The sequence below is a fragment of the Ambystoma mexicanum genome, chromosome 1q (genome assembly GCF_040938575.1).
Source record: "Ambystoma mexicanum isolate Mex_15411 chromosome 1q, UKY_AmexF1_1, whole genome shotgun sequence".
NCBI lineage: Eukaryota > Metazoa > Chordata > Amphibia > Caudata > Ambystomatidae > Ambystoma > Ambystoma mexicanum.
In genome coordinates this window covers 1,041,925,564-1,041,948,889 of record NC_090922.1, presented here as the reverse complement: position 1 = coordinate 1,041,948,889, position 23,326 = coordinate 1,041,925,564, and the positions used below count along the sequence as shown (strand labels likewise).

The 23,326-nt window shown below is 45.3% G+C and overlaps 1 protein-coding gene across 6 annotated transcripts in view; it reads left to right on the top strand.

Moving 5' to 3' along the window:
* Positions 1–23,326, top strand: part of SH3GLB1 (SH3 domain containing GRB2 like, endophilin B1) — a 479,029-nt gene that overhangs the window by 442,714 nt on the left and 12,989 nt on the right. For all 6 annotated transcript variants that reach the window (XM_069641731.1, XM_069641728.1, XM_069641732.1 and 3 more), the window contains one exon: positions 6,517–6,742. In XM_069641731.1, the coding sequence (XP_069497832.1) occupies positions 6,517–6,742 (226 nt within the window). The remainder of the gene's footprint in view (positions 1–6,516; positions 6,743–23,326) is intronic.

Below are 23,326 nucleotides of genomic sequence, written 5' to 3'. Positions count from 1 at the left end.
GGACAAGGTCACCCAGTGACCCCTTCCCCAGTTGAGGCTGAGTGGGACGATAAACCAAACTCATCTACTGGTGAAAATGAGCTGGCGGAGAACCTTCCCTATGTTGTAGATCTGGATCCTAAAGACCATCCTGAACTGCAAACTTTACTTGCAGAAGGTGGACTCTCTAGGGCAGACTTTAGCAGAGGTCAAAGAGTGCCCTACTCTTGAAGGTCTCCGTCAACATGCAGCTTCCCAGCTGGAAGATCAAGAGCCAGGGAAGCATAGGCTTTACTGGGAGGATGGCCTCCTCTACAGTGAACCTATTGAGTCTACCCCAGGAGACTAAAGAAGACGTGTAGTGCCCCAGGAGGTGAGACGCCAGTTCCTACAATTAGCCCATGAGATCCCTCTGGCTGGTCACTTGAGCTTCAAGAAGACCAAACAGAGGATATCTCTGTATTTCTACTGGCCCAAGATGGGGTCTTCAAGAAGTGCCTCAGCTCCCCCAGACTTTGTTCAATTGACATTGGCTGTCCTGGCTCCCTGCAGACTCTTCTTACGCTCTGACTTTGTGTTTTCTGTCCCTCAAAAAGTCATACTTAAGTTACTTGTATAGCTGGGAAATGGTTAAACTATATTTCATTGGGGGGGATTGTAAAGTGCTTACCTGTTTGAAGAAAATGGTTAAGCTTTGTATCCTTCCCTAACCGTTCCCTTTTTCCACAACCTCAGTATTTAATTTAAGTGTAAAAGTCAACCTCAGTATTTCATTTAAGTGTAAAAGTGATATATCAATGTCCACAGTGTCCTAGCAATTGAAGTCACCTTAGGGTGTAGGTAGTGTGTGTGACACATCCCAAAAGAGTATCTACTTACTTACCTAAAACTGAAGGAGTGTATTCTTGAAGTTATGTTAATGTTATTTTAATGTTAAAGGACATTTGTACCGCGCACTATCACCACCGGAGTGGTCCCCTGGTGCTGTGGCGGTTCTGAAAGAGGAGGGGAGGTTAAGTTAGTGGGAGGAAGCAGGAAAGGTGCAAGAGAGCAGTGATGTGCTGTTGGCGGCTTCAGCCCAGTGGGTCTGTTGGCTGGGCTTGGGGTTTTTGCGGCCGGTAGTCGTCGTGTACTGTTGTGCAAGACTGTGTGTGTTTTTGTTTTGTTGTTGCAGTGTAGTGAAGTTTGTGCGGTTTGTTGTGCTGTAGGTTTGGTTGTTTGGTTTGGAGTTTGAGAGGTGTATGCAGAAAGGGAAATTGTTAGTAGGGTTGGTTAGTTTGCGTCTCTATCCCGAGTTGAGGCGCTCAGCTTGCATGGTCTCCCCTGATGCGGCACTGTCCAGACCTCGGTCCAACTGGCATATAGGTTCCTTACTCTTCTGGCCCCCACCTCTAACATGCTCTCTCATAGTTCCCCTTATCCTCCCTACATACTCCTGTGGTCAGTGCACCTTCCAGTGTCAGCCTCTCAGGTGGTGTGTTGATTGCCAATATCTCGACAATTCCCTACCACTGTGTGGTACCTGGCGGTAACTACGGGCGGGCGAAGTGTTGGTGGGATTGTCTGGGGCAGTTGACTCAGTCTCCGTGTGCGCCGCCTGTGTTCCAGTCTATCCGGTGTCACCCATCCAGGTGCCGTATCCTCTCGGGTTGGGGATGTCCGTCTCCTTTCCGATTTAGTCATCCTTTTTTCTGGTTTTGGTTTCCAGATTTAGTCTGTGGTGTTGCAGAGCCAGGTTTTTAGTTTTTTCTTGAATTTTAGGTGATCTTCAGTGTTTATTTCTTTTGGTATGTTGTTCCAGGTTTTTGCGGGTAGGTGGTAGAAGGAGGTGCCGCCAAGTTTTTTTTTTTTTAAGGTATGGTTTGAGTTCCAGGCGGATTTCGTTGCTTGGTCGGAGGGGTCTCGTTGGTTTGTAGACTGTTATTTTCTTTTGTAGGAATTCTGCTCCCACAGGGTTACTACATACAATCTTGCCTAACACTGGGCCAGGGATTATGTTGCACATGTGTATTAGAGGCAGCCAGGGCTAATTAATTTATGAGAAAATCACCCCGTTCGTGATCATTGAGGTAACCACAGCCTCTGGAACAGAATGCGTACTGCAGTGCCTTGATGCAAGAGTGTACGGAAAATGGCGCTTCCTTGCATGTTGAGCTTTGTTTCCCAGTTCCAAAACACATCTCACTTCACCCGCCCAAAAATTACTCCCACCCACCCCAGTTCCATCGCCTCTCCTCACCTTTTACTTCAAGTTTAACCTCCATAGCTGCAAGTCCACCACTAGTTGTCCAATTCACACCCCAGAAGGCTGGACTGCGGCCTCAAAGCTTCGTAGCTCTACGGGTGATATCAAAACTAGAAAGTCAGAAGGGCTGTACATCCCCACTTGCGACCATCTCTGAGTCACTGTGCCACTCTGCTCCACCATGTCAGACCAGTTGACATTGCCATGGTCTGGTGCAGGATCGATGCTAGTCCTAAATGTGAGAGACCTGGCCATCCAAAGCTATGCAAAAGAGTGTCTGCACTGCCGGAAAAACTTTCTCCCCAACTAAAGCCACAAAATCGCCTTTCAGACCCCCAACATCGCCATCGCAGTAACCCGCCATCGCTTACTTCCCAGTCCTCTCAGTTCTCCATAACCTCCTTTCCCTGCTAAATTAATTGAGAAACCCATTGGTCAGCAGCCACCCAACTGTGCACCAAGGTGGCAGAAGAAACAGGCCCACGTGTAGGCCAGAGAAAACATGGTAGAATGGGGAGGGGCGATGGGGCAAAGATCTGATGTGAAAGTGCATGAAAAGGCATCAGTATGGCAGAAGAAAGTGCAACAAAGCCAAAAGGAGGAGGTATTGCCCTCATCTTCAGAAACACGCTAGACATGAGAATAGCTTCCTCGTCACCATTTTCCTCATGCAAACTTCTCTCAGCTAAACTCCAAACCTCGCACAAAAGCACCACCTCAATCCATCTAATTTACAGTCCTCCTGGGCCCATAGGCTCATTCGAGGAGGACATAATGACTCTACTCTCCGACATCAAAACCACCTCGCAAACCTTAATCCTAGGAGATTTCAATTTAGGCTACAACGACCCTAATGACCTCCCAGCAATCTCACTAGCTAATGCCCTGGCTGACCATGGATTTATACAAAAAATCACCCAACCCACTCACAAGAAAGGAAGGACCCTTGGCTGGGTAGCGGATCTAAATTCCAACATTACAGTGAATTAAATCCTACCTCAATCATGGACTGACCACTACCTTCTCTCCTTTGAGTTTAGCATCGACAAAGCACCAAACAAAACTTGTCCCATAGCACTTCCGTTCCCACCAGAAACAAATGCAACATTACTGCCGAGGCAATTATGCCTCTTGTAATCCCCACCTTAAGTGCAGTACTAAACGCGAACGACCCCAGCTTTCTTGTAGAAGCTTATAACTCTTCTATGTTTAAAGCAATAGACACAGTCGCACCTCTTAAAATGCGCAAAGGGAAACCAAGAGCCCACGTGAACTCATGGTTTACTCCCGAGCTGAAGACACTTGGCTCTGAAAAAAGATAACTTGAAACACTCTGAAAACCTACCCCCTCGTCCGAGAACAAAACTAACCTAGCCAACATCTCTACTAAATACAAAGAAGAGATTATCCATACTAAGCAAGATACCTTCAAAAATGGAATAAATCAAACTGGGTCCAGTACTAAAGAACTCTTCATCATCTTGAGAGAAATTGAGATGCCCAACCCACCCACTGATTCATGCCTAAAAGACAAACTCGGGTGCACGAACATTCAAAATGCTCTCACCAACAAAATTGCCAGTCTGCAGACTAAAATAGCAGATGAACGGCGACTCCTAACTAACTCTGCCTCTTCCAAGCCGACCCCAGCGCACCTCACCCAACAGCCCCAAGGCTTTAAATTTAGAAATGTATTGGTACCTGAGGTACAAAAAGTTATAGCCTCACTGAAACCCTCTGATTGCCAGGGGGATAGCTGTCCAGCACAGATCATCAAAGATGCTGCCAGAGACCTGGCCCCATTCATCACCAAATTAATCAACGCATAATTTTCAAGTGGCATTGTACATATTAACTTGAAGGAATCATGGGTACTTCCACTACTCAAAAAACAAACGCTAGACCCCACTATCCCTACGAACTATAGACCATTACTACGGTCCCATTTTTTGTTAAAATCCTGGACAGGGTTGCAGATTTGCAAATCCAAGACTAGCTAGAGTCCAATAAACTCCTGGGAACTCCGCAATCTGGCTTTAGACCGCAACTTGGGGCAGAAACTGCTCTTATTGACCAAAAAGCCAGATTGACAATCTCAAAGACAAAGGTAGACTTGATATCTTGCTCCTCTTGGATCTGTCGGCGGCATTTGACTTGGTCGACCACAAGGTACTTTGTGATCACCTCGCCTCAGCAACCCACTTTTCTAAGACCGCTATCACGTTGATTCAATCCTTACTAAATGTTAGGACCATGCGAGTCTTCTCGCCGTCTGCAGCAGCTGACCCCATACCGATCACCTTTGATGTGCCCCAATGCTCATGTGTTTCGCCAACTTTGAATAACATCTTTACAAAGCCGTTGTTTGATGAATTGGACCGTCTGGGTGTCACCTACACTAGTTATGCCGATGACACCCAGATACTCCTACCCCTTACAGGCATTTATGACACAGATGTACGACTTGTGAACGAAATCTACAATATCATTCAGGCATGGATGACCGTACATGGACTCTGCCTGAATGACGACAAAACGGACCTCCTCCTGGTGGGTTCTCAGCCAACTTAAACAAATTAAGCCCTAACTACACTACTTTCAATATAGACGGGAACAACATCCCAATTGCCAAAGAAGTAAAAACATTAGAGTTCTACTTTGACGCTACCTCCAACTTAAACAAACAAGTGAATATGACCGCCTCAGCCACTGCCTATACGGGCAAACTGATAAGGGCCTGTAGACCGATGTTGTCAACAGAAAGTTGTCTCATATTAGCCAGAGCAATCATATTGTCCAAACTGGACTACTGTAATGGTCTCTACTTAGGTGCTAATAAGACTGTACCCTACAGATAATGCAGAACAATGCTCTTAAAGCTGGATTAAATATACAGAGAAGAGAGCATATCTCTGCAACTAGAAAACACTTCAAATGGCTCTCTAAAAGAAAAGATTGAACTTAAAACTCTCTCACCTTCAAAGCACTGAACCATACAGCCCCTCCTTACCTCACTGAAAGATTCACCTTGAGATCATCCACACAAATTACTAAATCTGACACATCCCTTTGGTCCCAAGATACAACCTAAAAAGATCTGGAGGATCCAGTTTCCCGGTCATGGCCTCCCAACTGTGGAACACCCTCCCATCTGACATTAAATCTATCCAAGTATTCTCCAATTTCAGGAGACGTGTCATCTGCTGGTTACTTAGCAAGAACTAATTAAGTTTCTTAGATCTCCTAACGTTGCCTCATAATTTAATTGACGTAGCCACTTGATTATCCTATACCTGTTCATCTGTATATTTGATCTGCCTACATTTTAGCGACTTAATAGAACTGCTTCTCTACACCTGTCCTGCCTGTTTTCCAGCCATGTGAAAAACATACCTTTGGTACTGTAACTTCTTATCACTGCTTATGTTTCTAAAATGTATCTTGGTACCTACCTGTAACTGCCTATAATCTCTATGCATGTACAAACTCTACTCTTAACTGCATTGTCCATGTCTGTAACACTCTACTAAGAGTGCCCAGATACCCCTGGGTCATGTGCGCTATATAGATAAAATAAACAAACAAAAATGCAAGCAATCATTGTAAAGCAAGCAAGATGTCCAAAAGTGTCAATGGCACAAGCACAGATATGTTCAGATTACTTCACTTCGATTCATAGCTTCCATCGGTCCCTTTGGCAGATATGATATATTGAATTATTAGATAGGTTACAATTTAATCCATTGGGCCCGCGCCCGTATGTTTCCTGTGGTTTGCTAGCACTTCAACAAGACTTCTGCTTTAAAAAAAATGTATTACAAAATAGCTTCTCTTTAAAATAATTGTACAGCTGTTGGTCATTGGCAGAAACAATGTATTGTAATAAACATCATGGCTCCAAAAAGGGAAAGAACATTGAAGCTGGGATTGCGCTTTTTAAAACCACTCCTTTTTAAAAAAAAAATAATTTAAAGCATTGTCTACAGTCTTCTTTAGTGGTGCAGAGCCCAATATTAACCACACTTGTAGAGATGTGCAGTGAACTTCCAAGCGTGCATTTTGTGTGCATTTAGTGCACTTGAATGCTAATATTTCCGTATTGCCTGTGAAAAAAGTAGTATTCCTGACCTTTGTTCACGAGTAGTGAACATTTAATAATGCAAAGTTCGATTGTTTCCTTTTAGAAGTACAGACGTGGTGATTGAATTGTCATGTAACATTGCTAGAGGTCATAGTAGATACTTTTGCCGGAAGTCTGATGGCTATTGTGTGTGTTTTTTTCTGTTTTGCAGCTTTCCATCTACTTTCCTGGCCAACAATAACCAGTCTTCCTCGACGCACATGCAAAGTGGTCCTAACTCCTCCATGTCAACATCGCCTTCATTGCCTGCTGGCAGCAATATAGTCGTTACATCAGGCTTTAGTGAACTGAAAGCCTCTAATGGCAGCAGAAAAGCAAGGGTTCTTTATGATTATGATGCCGCAAATAGCAGCGAATTATCACTGTTAGCTGATGAGGTAAGCATCCATGCTTGGAATTAGTTATTCAGAGTAGTGTGTATGTTTGGATGAAGTTTTCACATTTTGAAATTGAAACCATTAATTTGTGTGCAGAATGTTTCTTGATCTCGGTATCAACATAACTCGCCAAAGCATTTACACCTGATGCCTGTCACTATTTTCACACTTGCATTGGTTGTTCAATCCATGGCTGCCGAACTATTATTTCAGATGGGAGGATGTGGGAGGGCTCGAATTAAATCACAATCACTGAGTTAATCAACTTAAGCGTCCTGTGCACTCTGTTGCAATGAACCTGCATTCACAATAACCATAATACATTAACTTCCCTTTGATCATTTGCAGGGATAAAATGTACTTCCTCCAATGTAGTGGCAGCTTTTGTTCAATTGGCTTTTGCTCCATAACAACTCGGTTTTAATATCATTGGTGAACGGTAGGCTTGAATACAGCCACATATTGAGACCGTCACAAACAAGGTGGGCTTTTCAATCTGACACAGTAGTATCTGCCATGGAAATAGCGACTGTTACGCTTTACATGTACTACAGCTTAACATAAACCAACATAACTGTTATGGTCCTGCTGTAAATGTTCTGTATAGCTAATGCTTGTTTCAATCAAAAGCATACTATTAATGAAAAAGTTGAACAGCGCTACACACTTCTTACATGGACCACTCAATTTCATATGTAGTCTCTTGCCCTTCATTAACTCCTTGAATTTTTGTTTTCTATTCCATTATTAAGACTAACCTGTTCCTCAGAAGCCTATTTGAGGATCTCTGGCCCAAGTGTTAAAAGACACGTTTGTTACATCCTCTCTATATTTTCGTTCCTCTTGGAACATGTGGTGTTCATTGACAAATCACTATCAGTCACAGTGCATGTCCACAGGCTGTCATATTTCTATCTACTTCTCAAACCTACAGAAGCTTTTTTACTCCAGAAAACTTGAACCATGAAACAATTTTAGCAGCAGTACCATCACATCCATCTTATGGCAAAATGTCAAGAGTTTGGTCCTTCACTTTTATAATCACCATGTTAGAGAGAACATGACCTGCATTCCCTGCTCAGGATTCAAATAAAAAAAAGTATCCGTTCAGTCTGCATCATAAAATGCCAACCATCAAATTCTGGACTTTTAATCTCGGTTTCTAGGCTAGCCTGAATTTGTGGGAATACCATGAGTGGGCATTTGGATTGGTACATGTAATATTTGCTGCTTACAGAGTTTATATCTGTAGCTGATCTCCCTCCAGCTCTGTTCATACTACAGTGTGGTGTTAATGTAACCAGTCTCTGTATACTGACCTTCTCTTTTATGCTGAACAAAAAGCTGACATAACAATGATACACATTGTCTGCATCTTTGGCTTGCTGACAATTGTTTACCAACTAGTTTAAGGGCCTGAAACTGTTGGCTCACCAGTTTTACACTACAGAACCCATTGGTCCTAGCCAGCATTTTCAATTGTATGTGATTATGGAAGTCGTTATCTAGAACATCTGACAAGCCACGGGTGACAGTCCCCTGCCTCAACCCATGACCATGTTGGAAGGGCTACAGATTAAAATCGACCCATCTGTATCCGCAGACCCTGAGACACACTAAAGCCCACAGTCTGCTGGGGTCCAGAAAAACCTTACTAATCTGCCAGAAAACTGCACACATAATCCTAATAGACGGCTGTCTGCCGGGATAAACTGGAACCCTCAGCCTCATTTTGACCCAAAGGATGTGGAGGCTACAGCCCATTTCAGCGCTCGAACAATTGGAAGTCACGTGTTGAAAACCCTCCATCCAAGGACCCAACCAGGGGTGGTGGAATCTCCCAATACAAGGCCAGACAGCCCAGTGCAGCGACCAATTGAGCAACACATTTGTAGGAGTTATCATTTTGATGTGCAAAATTCACTGGTACAGCCTTAACAGTACAGTAGTCACTGCTATGAGTGTCCTTTTTCTAATGAAGGAGGTATGGGAACTCCCGAAATAGTTGGTTATTTTCAAAAACATGCAGTTCCAAGTGATAAGCGGAGTGGGTGTAGTCATCGGCTTCAGGAACCCAGTTATTTATGGAACAATCTGTGGCAGGCTTGTATAATTGGAAATAGCCTTGGCTAACCATACTAGATGGGGCTGAACGTCTTCATTCTAACCCTGTCACTAGACTAACTTTTATCGTGTGGGATGTGGTATGTCAGAGGGGAAAAACATCACCACCTTCCCTTCCAACCACTACTAGATAATCTGGCTGTTAGGGAGAATTTTCAGTTTGGTGCTAAATTCCTCCCACCTTAGAGACCCCCAGCTTTTTTGCTGAACTTTGGGACTTTGTACTTTTAATTCTATGTTTTCTATGTTTCTTTTTAACTTTGGAGTCTGACGCACTTTACATTGTGACACACAGCACCTCCAGTGCAGTGGCAGAGGGAAGTCTCTTAGATTTCCCAAAGGTTTAAATACCTTCTCTTGGTGAAACTGTTTCCAAGAGCAGTAAAGTGAAATTGACTTTACTTACTTTTTGTAACTTTCTAGACCCAGCACACTCTATTTTACAATAGGGTGCTGGAGAGGTTACTTAGTATACCCTTTGTCTAGTTTCTCATGTAACAATTTTATGTTACCTTTTCTACAATTAATGGCTGGTGGCAGTGGTTTATGTTTCACTTCCATTGTGTGCTTTTACCGCGGGCTGCATTCGCAGCTACCCACTGGTGCCCATTTCATCAAAATGTCCTGATCTTCTTTTTTTGCCATTTCTTGCTAGCAAGGTCCTACTTGAGATTTACTCCGCGTGCCAAACAAGGTTTGGTCCCTTTGTTTTGTCTTTGGCGGGATTCACGAGTGAAGCCCGCCTCTGGCTCCAGTATGTCTGGCAGGGGCAGTAAGTGAAGGAGGTGTCCGAAACTCCTGTGCTTAATCCCCTTGGTTACAGGAATGCACCCAAAAGTGATTTGCTGACTGGCTGTCCGGCAAGAACAGCCACCCTGCCGTGTGATTGACAGCTAGGCTGGAATGAATGGGAGAAACCTGCATAAAAGGCGAGGATTTTTGGCTTGGAAGCAGTGTCGACCACTGGACGAAGGAATCCGAAGAAGAACTTGGAAGAGACGCCTGCTGCAACTCCTGGACCATTAGTTTGCCCGGTGAAGCCCTCCTACTGTGCTGAAGCTCTACGAATTCGCCTCGACTAGAGAAGCCCTGCAATGACGACTTCTCCCTTTAAGTTGGTGGGACCAATAAACTCCAAAGTAAGCCTGTCTGGACATCCTCTCGGAGCTGGCTGTACTTCCATTGCGCTGCTACTGGAACCGAAGTGCCAGGGAGAGGAACACCAGATGGTGTGCATTGCTTTTAAGTCGGACCTGAGCGCCAGGAAGATTCTCCGGACTTCCCTGAAGCCAGACCAACCCTGAGCCACCTCAACAGAGCGCTGGACCCCAGATGCGAGGAAAGTCCAGAGTGGTATCTGAGAACCGCAGTGTTGCTATTAGTTGTCAGATGCGAAAAGCTGAAACCCTGACGAACCGCTGAATCAAAGTTTGCCCGTTGCTGCCGCCGACCTTCCCATTGGAGAGCAGGAGTCCCCAGATGTCCTCCCTCTTGTCCCCCCGACTGAGGCTCAGGAACAAAAGGATCTGCAGAGCTGTACAAGAACAGAAGTCAGCTGGAACCATTTCTTCTAACCAGAGGTACTGTAAAGGCTAAGAGAACTTGCCTCTTGTTGTGTAGCCTTGCTTGCTCACAGTTGAGACCTGTCTTGGTTACTTTGCAGAGTTGCTAAAGCTTTGCCCCATACACGCCTCCCAGTTTGTGGCCCTCCAAGTGTTCTATTTTCAACAAACATTTCTAAAAACTTTGCCAGGTTTTTTACCTACCTGCAAAAGAAGATCTTCAGCTCCCCTTGACATTGCGCAATTAACATTGGCTGTCCTGGCTCCCAGAGAGACTCCTCTCTACCTCTTTTGTGTGTTGGCCTTTCCCCCAGCAAAGGGTTAATTTACTCTGCATTGAAAGGTTTTAAAATGTACGTATCTGTTTATTAATTATTTGTTAACCATTGTTTTATTCCTCTATTCTATCTTTTACACCAAACTCGGTATTGCTCTAAATGTACCAGTGATGAATAGCAATGTCCACAGTCATTGATTTAAGTCAACTGAGGGTGTAGGAAGTGTCTGTGTGCCATCCCCAATGGGTAATCTCTGATTTAGAGAAACAGTGTGTAGTTCAGACTTATACCAAAGGTTGGGTCCCTATTGCCAGGAGGTCAAGGTTATTGTAGTGCACCTAAAGGGTATTGCATACAATCTTGCCTAACACTGGCGTTTGCTGAGGGTTGAACTCGCACAGCTTTCACAGATGGCAAAGCAGAATCTGCCACACAGTTAGAACTTTTTTACAAATGCAATAGTGTGGGGCGAGGTTTCCAATAGATACAAGTCCAGCATTGGAGTCTCATACCAAATAACGTAAGTGGCTCTTGGCAGCTGGCCTGGTTTGAGAAAAGAACCTCAAGGTGCCAAATGTGTTCAATAGTACTTGTATAGTTCCTTACACCAAAGCACTTTGGAAAATTCGAGATGGTGCACATAAACAGCAATCAACCCGAGTGCACTGTGAGAAAAGAGCAAATAAAGGCAGAAATTAAAATTATTTGATCTGTAAACGGGAAAACATGAAGATCCAGCAACATTTGGCATGATTGCAAGTAAAAAAGGACCACCTGTCCACACAAAGATAATTATTGTGTAGAGGAGCCAATCCTAAAATATACTAAAAGTCCAAAGATAAAGGATCTGCATTCACAACCAGGGGAGCGTCGCCAGGTGGTGGAATAAAAAGTACAAACGCGAGGTGCCAAAGTCCAAACTCACTTCAAACATCGGAACAAGGTTCTGGGATTGGGGTACCTTGTGGCAATGATGGAACAAAACCCCCAGGGCAACCAGCACATAAGGCCACCCCGAGTGTCACAAAGTCTAGGCAACGCAGCCTGAGCAGGGCAACTTTATGAAGGAAAAAAAATGGACTAGCGTAACTGGACTAGGGAGCCCCCTCAACTCCCAGAGAATGGCCACTGCACCACTAGGTCAAAGGCAGTAACCCAAGCAAAGCAGCATGGGGCCCACCCAGTTTCTTGGCAATTCGGGGCCCAGCGCAAACAAAAATGTGCGCTGCCCACCCCCTCCATGAGTTTGTAGCACATTCCGCAGAGACTGCGCAAACTCTATAAAAGAAAAAAAGGCTCAAAATCATTGTGTATAGAAGCAGCCCAGCAGGTCCATGAAAAATGCCAGAGCAGGGTACAGTGTAGCCGACCAAACATGAGGTCTCGGGATGGGGAGACGGAGGCTCCAAATCTTACACAGACCCAGAAAACGGGCACATTTGGTCACCCTATAACCCTATAATTATGCAACATTTTCTAGATTTCGTTAAGTTGGCAAAATTTAGTGCACAATTTCACAAAACTGTCAATCTAAAATTGCACAATATCATGCAAGGTTGAAAATAACATGACATAAAATAGCCTACAAACCATTACACAACTTAGTAATTTAACATACAAACATTACCTTGCAAAGCATAAAAAGGAGGGTGTTATTTGAAAACAATTGAGGCTAATTTCATGCTTAGTGTCCCTTTAACCCAGTCCCTCCCTAGTGCAAGCTATAGCCAAATATCACTTAGAGTTGTATGGTGTGCAGCCTGTCTGATTCTGCAGCACTGCGAGGCAGCAGGTACGCCGTGAACCTCTCCTGCTTTCAGAATGAGATGGGCATGGCAAACATGCTCCTGTCCATTCTATATGGAGAATCCCCTCACCATCTTGTGTAGCATGCACCCACCACCCTCTGATATGCGTTTATGCTTTTGATTTGCATTACATTGCATGCAGCAGCATGGAATGTTTTGGAAAGCAGTCCAGTCCTTAGTCCAGTTGATCACATCGGCCCTCAACAAATGATCCTATTGGTGAGTTTTTTAATTGTTGAATTGTAGAATACACATAATAATCAAGTAATTTGCTCGCCTTTTCCTTCGCGCTCGTCCACCTCCTCCGGCTAAACATGCTCCGCTCTGAGTCCGCTTGAGTATAAGGGCCCCCTCTCGCTCATGTGCTTCTACCCGTAAGGACCCTCTTAGTTCCTTAGCATCAGGGCAGGAAACGAACCGGAAACAAACATAGCCCAAGTAGAGAACCTACAAAGTTGATGGAGATTAAACACTTGGCTTCGAAGCTATGCACATGGACTGCATTATTGGTAATTTTTTAGCAGTATTTGGGCTCCCACCCGGTATTGCTTTCTTTGAATGCTGAGCTGTGAGAGCTAAAGCAAAAAACTACATGCGTAGAGCAGGCGGTTGAGGGCCTGCCGTTAAGATGTTTTATGCTGCTAGCTACCTGTGCACCCTGTGCCCTTTTCCAATTCCTTCCAAAAAATGTGCTTTAAAATGTACTGTTTCGATCTGGGTGCATGGCTGGCTCCCTTGCTTCGGTCAGTGAGACTCGCTTCCGAGCTTGGCTTGGAAGACACCATCAAACGTCCAGCTTAGCGGATTCCGGAAACCATCACAAAGTATTTCAGTGCGGCACGAACCTTCACAAAATGGTAGCCTGGGCTCAAAGAGCTTCTCTGACTCACGTAACGTTGTGTAGATCAGAAGAGGCAGAGGCAGTGCAATTGCACCCCAGAGGGAAATTACTCCACCTGCCAGGGCATTTGTGCCCCGGGCAGCCACCAGCTTTGCCCGGACCAAGAAACAGGCCTGCACCCACCCTGCAAGCCTTGGTTTGAGCTGTCCCACCTCCTGGCAATTGTGCCCCGGGCAGCCACCAGCTTCGCCCGGACCAAGAAACAGGCCTGCACCCACCCTGCAAGCCTTGGTTTGAGCAGTCCCACCTCCCGCCACAGCGCTGTTGTGCCCCTGGGAGCAGCCAGCGCGGAAACGGCCACAGCAGCTACCAGCTGGCCCGTCAGCAATTGCCAAAGCCCATCCGCTGCTCTCTTGCAGGGTCGACTTTCAACACGATTCCCGTGGTCCCCACCCAGTACTAACTTGAAACTCCTGCTGCACAGTGTTAGGAAAGATTTCTTAATTGTGGGTAATTTTCATTCCATGTGGCAACCCCTAAACTTTTTGCTGTTGTTTTCACCACGATCTAGACTTTGCCAGAGAAGTGCAGCCTTCTGCCGCACTCCTCTGGGCTTTCGCTCCATTGTTACGGGGAAACTGACATGCCCTTAAGACAGTCAGTACCGGGAAACGCTGTTTTCCGTAGTTTCTTTATCATGTTGCGGCTTTCGTGCAACATGACACAAGAGGGCACTGTAAGCTAAGTCACTGCTCTCTTAGGTCCCTAGGCTTCTACAGGCCCTAGATACTCTTTTTGGATTGTAACTGATCGGTGCAAGTGAATCACGGACAGGAATGGTGGCAGCGATCGTTTCTTGTGTTTTTGAGCTCCTTTTGGCGTTTTAAGCGCGTTTCTCGCGCTTAGCCCAAAATGGTGGCCTGGCTCCCAAAATGGCCAGACCACGAGGCTCCTTTGTCCTGTCCGCTGACCGTCTTGCCCCCTTCACCTTCCCCAGGTCGAGCCGACCCGGGGCCTTACTTATTTGGGCATGTACTTTCCCTCGAAACACAGATGCTTTCGCGGGCTTCTACAGGCCTTGTGTGTGCCTCCAGGATGTGGGCTGGGATGTCTGGTCCCAATACGCATCCTGGGTGCCAGAGAGTCTAGTGTGGTGTGAATGCCTGGGACCACTGTGGTCCGTGATAGGGCCACGTATGGTGTGAGTGTTTTATGAGCGGATCTCCCATTGGGTCCCCTCCGTTTTGGCGCGAAGGGAACCGTGGATAAGAAGGGGCTGGAAACGCCACTACCATGTCGATCTGAGTTCTCACGAACAAAGGAATACAGGAGCCAAGTATCCTGCAACCACGAGGCTGAACCGAGGAATCGCTGGTGACCCGCTGAAGGACTGCTCCTCTGCACTGCTGTCGCTTTGTGAAACCCTTTTTACCTCTGATCGAACCAGAAGGCCTGTACTGGTACTTCGACCCTTGGAATAGCGGGAACAGCTATTCTCGGCATCTTCACCATCTCCTGCACGTAAGCCTTCGGAAGTGTCTCTGGGCCATCCAGCAGACTGACCAGCCTACCCAGGAGTCTTGCTCTGTAACCGCCGCCAGGTTGTGTTGTATTTCGAGTCCTTGTCACTCTCACACGATTCGTACACTTGGCATTCCCAGGTTTGAAGTGAGTAGTGTACATTTGGCTGAGATACACACGGCCGCTCCGTTGCCCTGCTGTGGTAACAAACTGTGGGTTCACTTCGTTTGGGACATCTTTAACTCAACTCTGCTGCTGAAGAATCTACACGACGACGAGACGTCCCCTGCTCCCCTGAACCTGCCAGCACTGAAACTGACGCGGAAAAGCCTGGGTCTGCTTGCATCACGGACCGGTGAGTAGCATAGCTAGGAACTGGTCGCCCTCCTGCAGGAGCCCATAGCTTTTCCCCGCTGGGTCAAACAGCACGCCTTTCCGTACTCGCGCTCTGCTTCTGCCGACAGTGGAGGCTGCGCTTGAGTCGCGGAACTCTGTTCTTCTTCATTTGTGCACCGAACTGAACTGCCTGATTCCCTCGAAGAGACTCCCCTTTTTGCCCGTTGGCACCAGCGTGTGCAGGTACTTTTGAGCACAATGCTCCACTCTTCGTAGGGCTTGGACTTCCTTTTAGTTAGGTGCCTCTGAAGGCGGACTGGGTCTAATCATTATTTCGCACTGCCAGTTTTCCTCCCCTTCTAGGTGGACTACACATTTCGTGCATCTAACGCTTTAGACTCGTTTGTATTTGTGTATATATTGTATTGGTTTGGTATGTGTTGGTTTACTAGAGTTTTATCGTGATTTCTCGCTACGGTCATTGTTGCAAAGGCCTTGGAATAAAACAATCTGAGGGACCTCGACGCGTGAGTCACTATACTGCACGTCACTATAGGGATAGTGTTTCAGACACGCCTTGTCGACGTCCCCTTTTTCGACTACGAAAAACAAAATGCAATACTCCGCAGTGACCACTGGATGTCGGACCTATGCACAGCATGTGAATCTAAGCAGATACAACCATCAGAAATGCTTTTACGGTAAGTAATGCATTCTCATATATTTTTAATATAACACCTGTTTGGAGTAGTTTGTAAGTGTCCTTGCTTTGTGTGCTCATTGCGGGCTTTCAGTCACCCTCACCCCTCTTGAGACCTAGTCTTGACCGACGCGATCGCTACCCTGATTGGTCTGGCTTGTCCAGAGGTTACCCTGTTCCAAGTAATTAGGTTGGCCTTCTGAACTTCTGCGCCGCCAGGACAGAGTTCAGAAATCCGTCTTAACACAGTGTGTGCATAAATCTACTAAGGGCTCGATTTATAAGTTGTATAAAAATGTAACCACAGTAATGCTTGCTGGTCCAGATAAATTTTCGTTTGGCGAAAGTGATTTGGGATTTGAATGAAACTCGCTAGATTGAGAACATATCTAGAAAGAGATTTGGTAGTTGATGACCACTGCATAGGCCCTAAATGTTTAATATAATCTCACCTATAGGTGGTATTGTTATAGTCTGACCTTATTGACAAAACAAAATTCAATTAGATCTGCTAAGTGTTGGAGAGGGAGTGCCACGGTTTTATTACATGGCACACTCCAGGGACTCCGTCCCCGACAATGAATGTGGCGCACAATAAAGCGCTTTCATTTTTAATAAACCACAGGTTCTTTTTTTTTTTTAAGTAGGCCTTTAACCCGTCTCGCACCCAACCTCCACAAACACCCCGTGTCACAATGGACTAGGAACCAGGCCGGTGTGTATCAATAAGATATTTATTTAATGAAAAAGGAAAATAGGAAAATAGTCAACAAACAGCAGCCTCCATAATTGTAGCAAAACAAATGCAGTATCCTATCTAGAGCGACCAAGTGGAAATGGGCTGTTACACTCATTTTTGTTATGAAGACAAACAGGGAAATACAATCAGATGAAATAGATGGACCATTTACACTTGCTTTTGTTTTAATGACAGAACTGGAAAATACCATCATGTTGAAGGTGATGGCGCCACAGTTTAGCACTTCCCCCTGCAACACTCACCCCCAAACATCCATTAAACTTGATTCCTTTGAATGGAAAGCAGTGCCAAGGAGTAGGAATAGAGAGAGAATATTGGATTTGGCACAACCCCCAGATGGGAAGCCAGCAAAGAAAGTGAAAACCTGTTTTTTGGAGCAAAATGGCAGAACAGGATTTTTATTCTTACTCACAACTGCTAGGGGACAGAATTAAAGGAAATTCAAATTGCTTACACTTTAGGAGCTAAGGAAAGTTTAGAGAATGCGAATCGGCACACAAGGGCAAAAATAGAAATTAAATCGGCAAACTCGGTTTTGGGTGAAAGCAAATGCAAAGGGAAAATACAGTGGCAAATAGAAATTCGTTTACACTGGGTTTACAATGACGGGCAGCTCAGTGACGGGGTTTAACTTACAATAGGGAAATCGGTTTTCAAGGACAAAGGTACATAACAGGTAGACTTCTCGATTAAAGGGATTGCTCTCAGTGTAACCACAATTTGGGGGTGTAATAGGACAGATACAAATGGGAATTGGTTTAGTAATGCACACAATACATGGACAAATTCGGTTTTCAGTTACAAGGAGACTCATTCTTTTGAGGCAACACTTGAATGCCCATAATAATTAAATAAAAACACCTGGGACAAGAGGGTTGATTTTGAATTTCAACCATCTTGAGCCGTGAATTTCAAATAGGGGAATTAATTAATTTACTTAAGAGAAAAAGAATACTAAGGATTTGTACAGACTACTACCTAAGGGAGATTGCTAAAACACAAAGGCTAGTAACAGATTCTTCTGTGGGAAGGTGACACTGACAATTTGGGGGTTTCAATGGGGGAAATATTGGATGCAATGTTACAAAATGAAGGGCTATGGCAATTTAGGGCTGGGGTTATTTGCTACCTAGAAAGTAAGCCTTGCTTTGGGATGATTCTTGAAAGGTAGCTGGATCTCGGGACACTCTGAACAGCTAGGGCAAGGGGTCTGGTCGCTGCACTCTCCAAGATTGTAAGGTTCCACAGCCTTCTCTCTGTCCTCCTTCTCCTGTATCCTGTTTTTTTGTGTGTCTGTCCTCTGACCTAGCACAGTCCCCCCCTTATATAGCAAAAATTACATCACTACTTTACAATCTAGGTGGAGTACCCTGTAATTACCCCTTCTGCTCGGATAGGACTGTTTACCATTCCTCTCTCCGCCCCCGTGGCCTGATTGGTTCAAGGGAAGAGAGCACCATCTGTCTATCAGCATTTATTACACTCCTTTGTTCTCAGTTCAACTTTGTGCACAAACCTAGTTATGTATCCTAACTTAATTATTCTACTAGCCCCTGCCATATGAACTAGATATGTGGCTTTAGTTGGTCATAGGGAATTGGGTAAGCCAATAGCCACCTCTGTACGATGTAGCATGGCCCAGTGGCACATTTTTGTCCTTTTCATAAAATGTATAATAGTTATAAATCTGCAAATGATTAAGCATGTTGCTAATTTAATTTCCCATCTTTCCCTGACTGTCATATTTGTCCCATTTTTCGATCAGCCAGAAAACGAGTCTAACTGGCCATTTCAGTCCCCAAAGTCCTAGGAAAATGCAATTTATCTCTTTAAAACTGCCTGGAAATTACATGAAAAAATATCATTAAATGAAATTCTTATTCTGAGTGCTGCGGAAAATACCTAAAATGAAATCCGTCTTTTAATGTCACTTGAGTGCCTTGTTCTGGCTGTGGGGGGTGAAGCACACCTCCCACATCTGTTCCCTGGGTCAGCTTGTGACCAGATAGTTTTTAAGAGTCCCTTTGAACTTTGCAGTTTTCTCTTTGAGGTGGGTGCAGGAAGGGCTCACAACTCGGGGTCAAGCGTTAGCCACACTTTGCCTCCTTTGAAATCTCTGGGCTCCTGCCTTGAAGTCTGGCAGAGCAGGGAATTATGACGCCCACAGCAGCATTACATTCTATTGCAGGATGGTTCACTGGTAGGTGCGACTTCCAGTTGGAAGCAGGGCTTTTAGTTGTAAAGTTTCCTGCCTTAGCCCAAACTGGTTTTTCCTGTAGTAAGTGTCTCTTCAAAGGTGACTGGAGTCTTGTCGGTGGAAACCTAATGTACATTGCTTTGGTCAACTCCCCCACAGCATATTTCCCTGACAATTTCTGTGCGAGCAGTGCTATCTTTTAAGTGTGGCTTTTTAAAGCCAGATTTTCTTTTCACACGTGTGCAAGCCGTTTTGTATCTAATGTTTATAATCCTGACTTGCAGGTCACGGGATTCTTTGATTTCTGCTTTTTGAGCACGTTTGCGTTTGCTGTTGGTCCATTGATAATTAAGGGTAGGCCCCCTTCCACATGGTTCTTTAATTTGACGTGAACAAAAGAAAAGCCAAGCCGTTTTCGTTTGCAGTGTTTAAAGGGCTGCTGTTCAAGTGAAAGGGAAAGCAAAAGCCGTTTCTGATTCTACTGTTGAAATTCTTGCCCCACATGCCTATTCAAGTAAAGCAAGGTCGTTTTAGGGTGCAGTGTATACCATCTTGTCATTCAGATCAAATAAAAGTAAAGCCATGCTGTTTTTTGGGATGTAGTGTTCAAATGCTTGCCAGTCATGTAAAATAAAAGCAAAGCAGCGCCTTTTTGGTGGCAGAGTTTAAATGCAGCTTTACCGGTTCACAGGATTTCTGTTTAGGGCCTTTAAATGCACCCCACAGATCCCCCTGCTCTTCCGTGACATTTGTTAGGGAAGAGTATGGCAGAGTGGGGTTTCCTTCGGTGTAATTTTCCTTCTTTTGGGAGCGGGCACCCTAGTAATCCCCTTCCATCTTTGGGTTGGAGAGTGTGGCATGGCACCCCCTTTCCTCCTTCCCTTCCAGGTCACCGGGGTCCTCTCCATGCTGGAATTTAAGGATGTTAGTTCTCTAATATAAGATTTTTTTAAAAAACAAGTTTCAGTACTTTTTAAAAAACATTTTTCCTGGAAGATTTACAAAGAATTTACAATGACAACAACTTGCAATTTGACACATTTTATTTTCATACACAACTTTTCTTTTTCATTTATTCAATGACACCAAGTAAATTACTCCCTGTTATATAGATATACACATGCATCTAAATATTACTGTCTGCTTTTTCCCCTCTTCCCTTTTCATTCTTCAGATGGTTCCTCTGCTTGTCTTTTATCTGGCTCATCAATCAGTTGCAAAGTGTGTCTGGGATGACAGCTTTTCAACTGATTCATGTGGACCCATTTATCTTCTGTTTGTTCTCCCTTGGGGATGCGGATCTTATAGGCGACGGGTGAGATTTTGTCTACAATTTCACAGGGGCCGCACCAGGAAGGGAGGCATTTCCGATCCTTGTTCTGGTTTCTTTGAAAATCGTACAAGTAGACCCAGTATCCTACTTGATATTTTTTTAGTAGTCTTTAAATTGTAGTGGGTTTTTATCCCCTCTGCCGATTTTTAAAGATTCTGCTGAGCGTACGCAAAAGCATGCTGCAGGTGTGTTCTCAGATTCTCAATATAGTCATGTGTTGTGGACACGTTAATTAGTGTCTGCTCTTGTGTTCTGTTGAGCAGATGCTGGGGTAGCACCATTTTTCGTCCTGTCATTAGCTTGAATGGAGACATTTTGGTCACAGAAGATGGTGTAGACGTGATGGCCACCAGGACAAGCAGTAATTGGATGTCCCAACTAGGCCCAGAGTCCGCCACAAAAGTCTTAAGAATGCTTACAATAGTTTTATTGTGCCTCTCAACTCCCCCACTAGAGGCTAGGCAGTAGGCAATATGGAGTTTTCTCTTTACCCCAAGTATCTCCCACATTTTTGTCATCATCTCGCTGGTTAAGTGACTTCCTCGGTTTGACTCAATCTTTTGGGTAAGACCGAAACGCGAAAAGAAGTGGTTGATCAACTGGGCAGCTGCTGTTTCTGCCTTGCAATTTGGGTCCGGGAGACATTCCACCCATTTGGTAAACAAGCATTGTTAACATGTGCTTGTTCCCCCTAGAAGAGCGAGTCGCGGACCCGATGAAATCTACTTGTAAATCTGCCCAAGGCAGTGTCATCCCCCTTTTCTGCTGAGGAGCTTGATATGTGTGAGTGAACTTGGCTGAAATAGCGCACACACAAGACACCCCTTCAAATATTGGTTGAGGTCCTGCCTCATGTGTGGCCAGTATGCAACTTCGCAAGATTTCTATAGTAGTATGAAACCCCCGATGACTGGCTGTGGCCGTGTCATGGGCATGACTGAACATCAGGCTTCGGAATGAGGTAGGTACCACCCACTGGTCACATCCAGAGATGGATCTCTGTACCAACCATCTTGGATAGAGAACATTTTGGGAAACTTCAACAACACCCGGAGATCCTTTTTCCCGATGTAATTAGTTTCGGCTAGAAGAAAATTCACAGGGTCTTCAATGCGTTGATAACATTTCCCAATAATCTGATCCCCTTTTTGTGCCATAATCAGATCAGCATTTGGGGTCTCCTTACTCCACTAGGCAGTTGAGAGTTCATTTTGGGCAAGTGTTTGGGACCTGGTGATGTCAGTGACCTGAATTTTCCCCAACAGGGACACAATCTCAAGTAGATCGCCATGGATGGCTCTGGTTTTGGCCAACTGGTCAGCCAGGTGTCATGGGTATCAGGCAGGTAGTTGGGGTAAGCTGGGTGTAGGCTTGGCAGGCCTGGCATAGGCACACAAAGAACCTATAACAAATCCCTCCTTTCATTCCTTCCTAGTGTTTGTAGTAACTTCCTGGTTACCACTGCCTGTTGCCAAACAGGAAGTGCATGATAACTCACGAGCTCTCTAGTGTTTGGGTGTGGCTGGCTATATAAGCCACACCCAAGATTCTTCCAGTGCTTCGTGTTGCTTACTGTGAGCTGTATCAGCAACACACTTGCTGTGCTCCGGATCATCCTGTTTCTGCTTACCTGCTCCGGATCATCCTGTTTCTGCTTACCTGCTCCGGATCATCCTGTTTCTGCTTACCTGCTCCGGATTATCCTGCTTCTGCTTACCTGCTCCGGATAATCCTACTTCTGCTTACCCGCTCCGGATCATTCAGCTTCAGTTTACCTGGTTCTTACTCCACGCCGCAGCTATCTCCAGTCAAGAGGGGACTTCTACACCGGCAGCTGTAAGAACAAAGAACAACAGCGTTAACACACGCACATCAGTAACGCTGCGCATACTCACCGAATCTTCCCGCGACGCTGGAATCCAGGTTAGTTGCATGAGCGCACAAACCCCTGTAAGAAAGAAGAGACATTATTCATTGCGCTTGCTCCAATAACGCGGACACTTATTTCACTGCGCTCGCTCTCTACGCGGTGCTTACTTACCAAAAGCCTCAGTGCAAACTTACCTAACCATCAAGTCTCCAGTAGCGCTGAACCCGGACTCGAGGTGCTAATACCACATAATTTCTCCTGCAAGGGAAAGGGAGAGACATTAACAGGCGCTCTCGAATCTAAGGCACTGCGCAAACCTACCAGCAGCTAGCTTCTACACGCAGCGCTGCTCACCCACAAAAATACCGGCAAACAAAGACAATACGGAAAATTTTGGACACTCCACTTTCTCCACGCAACGTTCACTTGTGGGAAGGACTTTCTAGCCAGTGAAGAAACTGGCGCCTTGAACTCTCGGCCTCGCTGTGAAGGCATAAAACAGCGTTTGGCGTCTGAACTCAGCCTACAGACATTGGCACCAATCACATGAGTGAATCGCGCCCCTGCAAATGTGGGCACCTACTAAAGATCAAGGTAAGCCCATAGGGGGACATCACAGCACACAGTAAAGAGAAGGGAAGGGCCCAGGGGAATCCCGTGAATTTAGGTCTGAGTGTACACCTTGTATTTGACAGGTATTCCTCTGGGTGAAACAGGGGAAGTGAAGACTCTGGGTCATGGGAGGCTCGTCCATTGCTCCTGCAGAGACACAGGTGAGTGTGACACCAGGTCATTTCCAGTTTTGTCTGGTCCCTCCTATTCTGGAATGACCCTTGATCTTCTTCCAGTAGATGGTCATCTCATTAGAAGTGACCAGATCATCAATGGATTGTATTAGTTTGCCATGCCTGAGTGGTTTATTGTTTGCACACAGCATGCTCTGGTTTTCCAATTAATCAGGTGCTCCACTAACCCGTTCCGGACATAAACTGAATCAGTGATTATGGCCAGTTCGTGGAGTCAGTGTTGCATGGCAGTGAGGATGTCCTAATGAACTGCCATCAACTCTGCCACCTGACTACTTTGGGGACTAATCTTGTATCCGGCGGAGGGCTCCAGGGCATCATTGACCCAGGCATTCCCAACGCCAGCCTCCAGTTCCTTTTCCCCATTGTTATCAACATGGTAGGAGCACCCTTCCACATAAACTGTGGGCATCCCCTGGCACGTGTCTTCTACATAGACCTTGTGCAG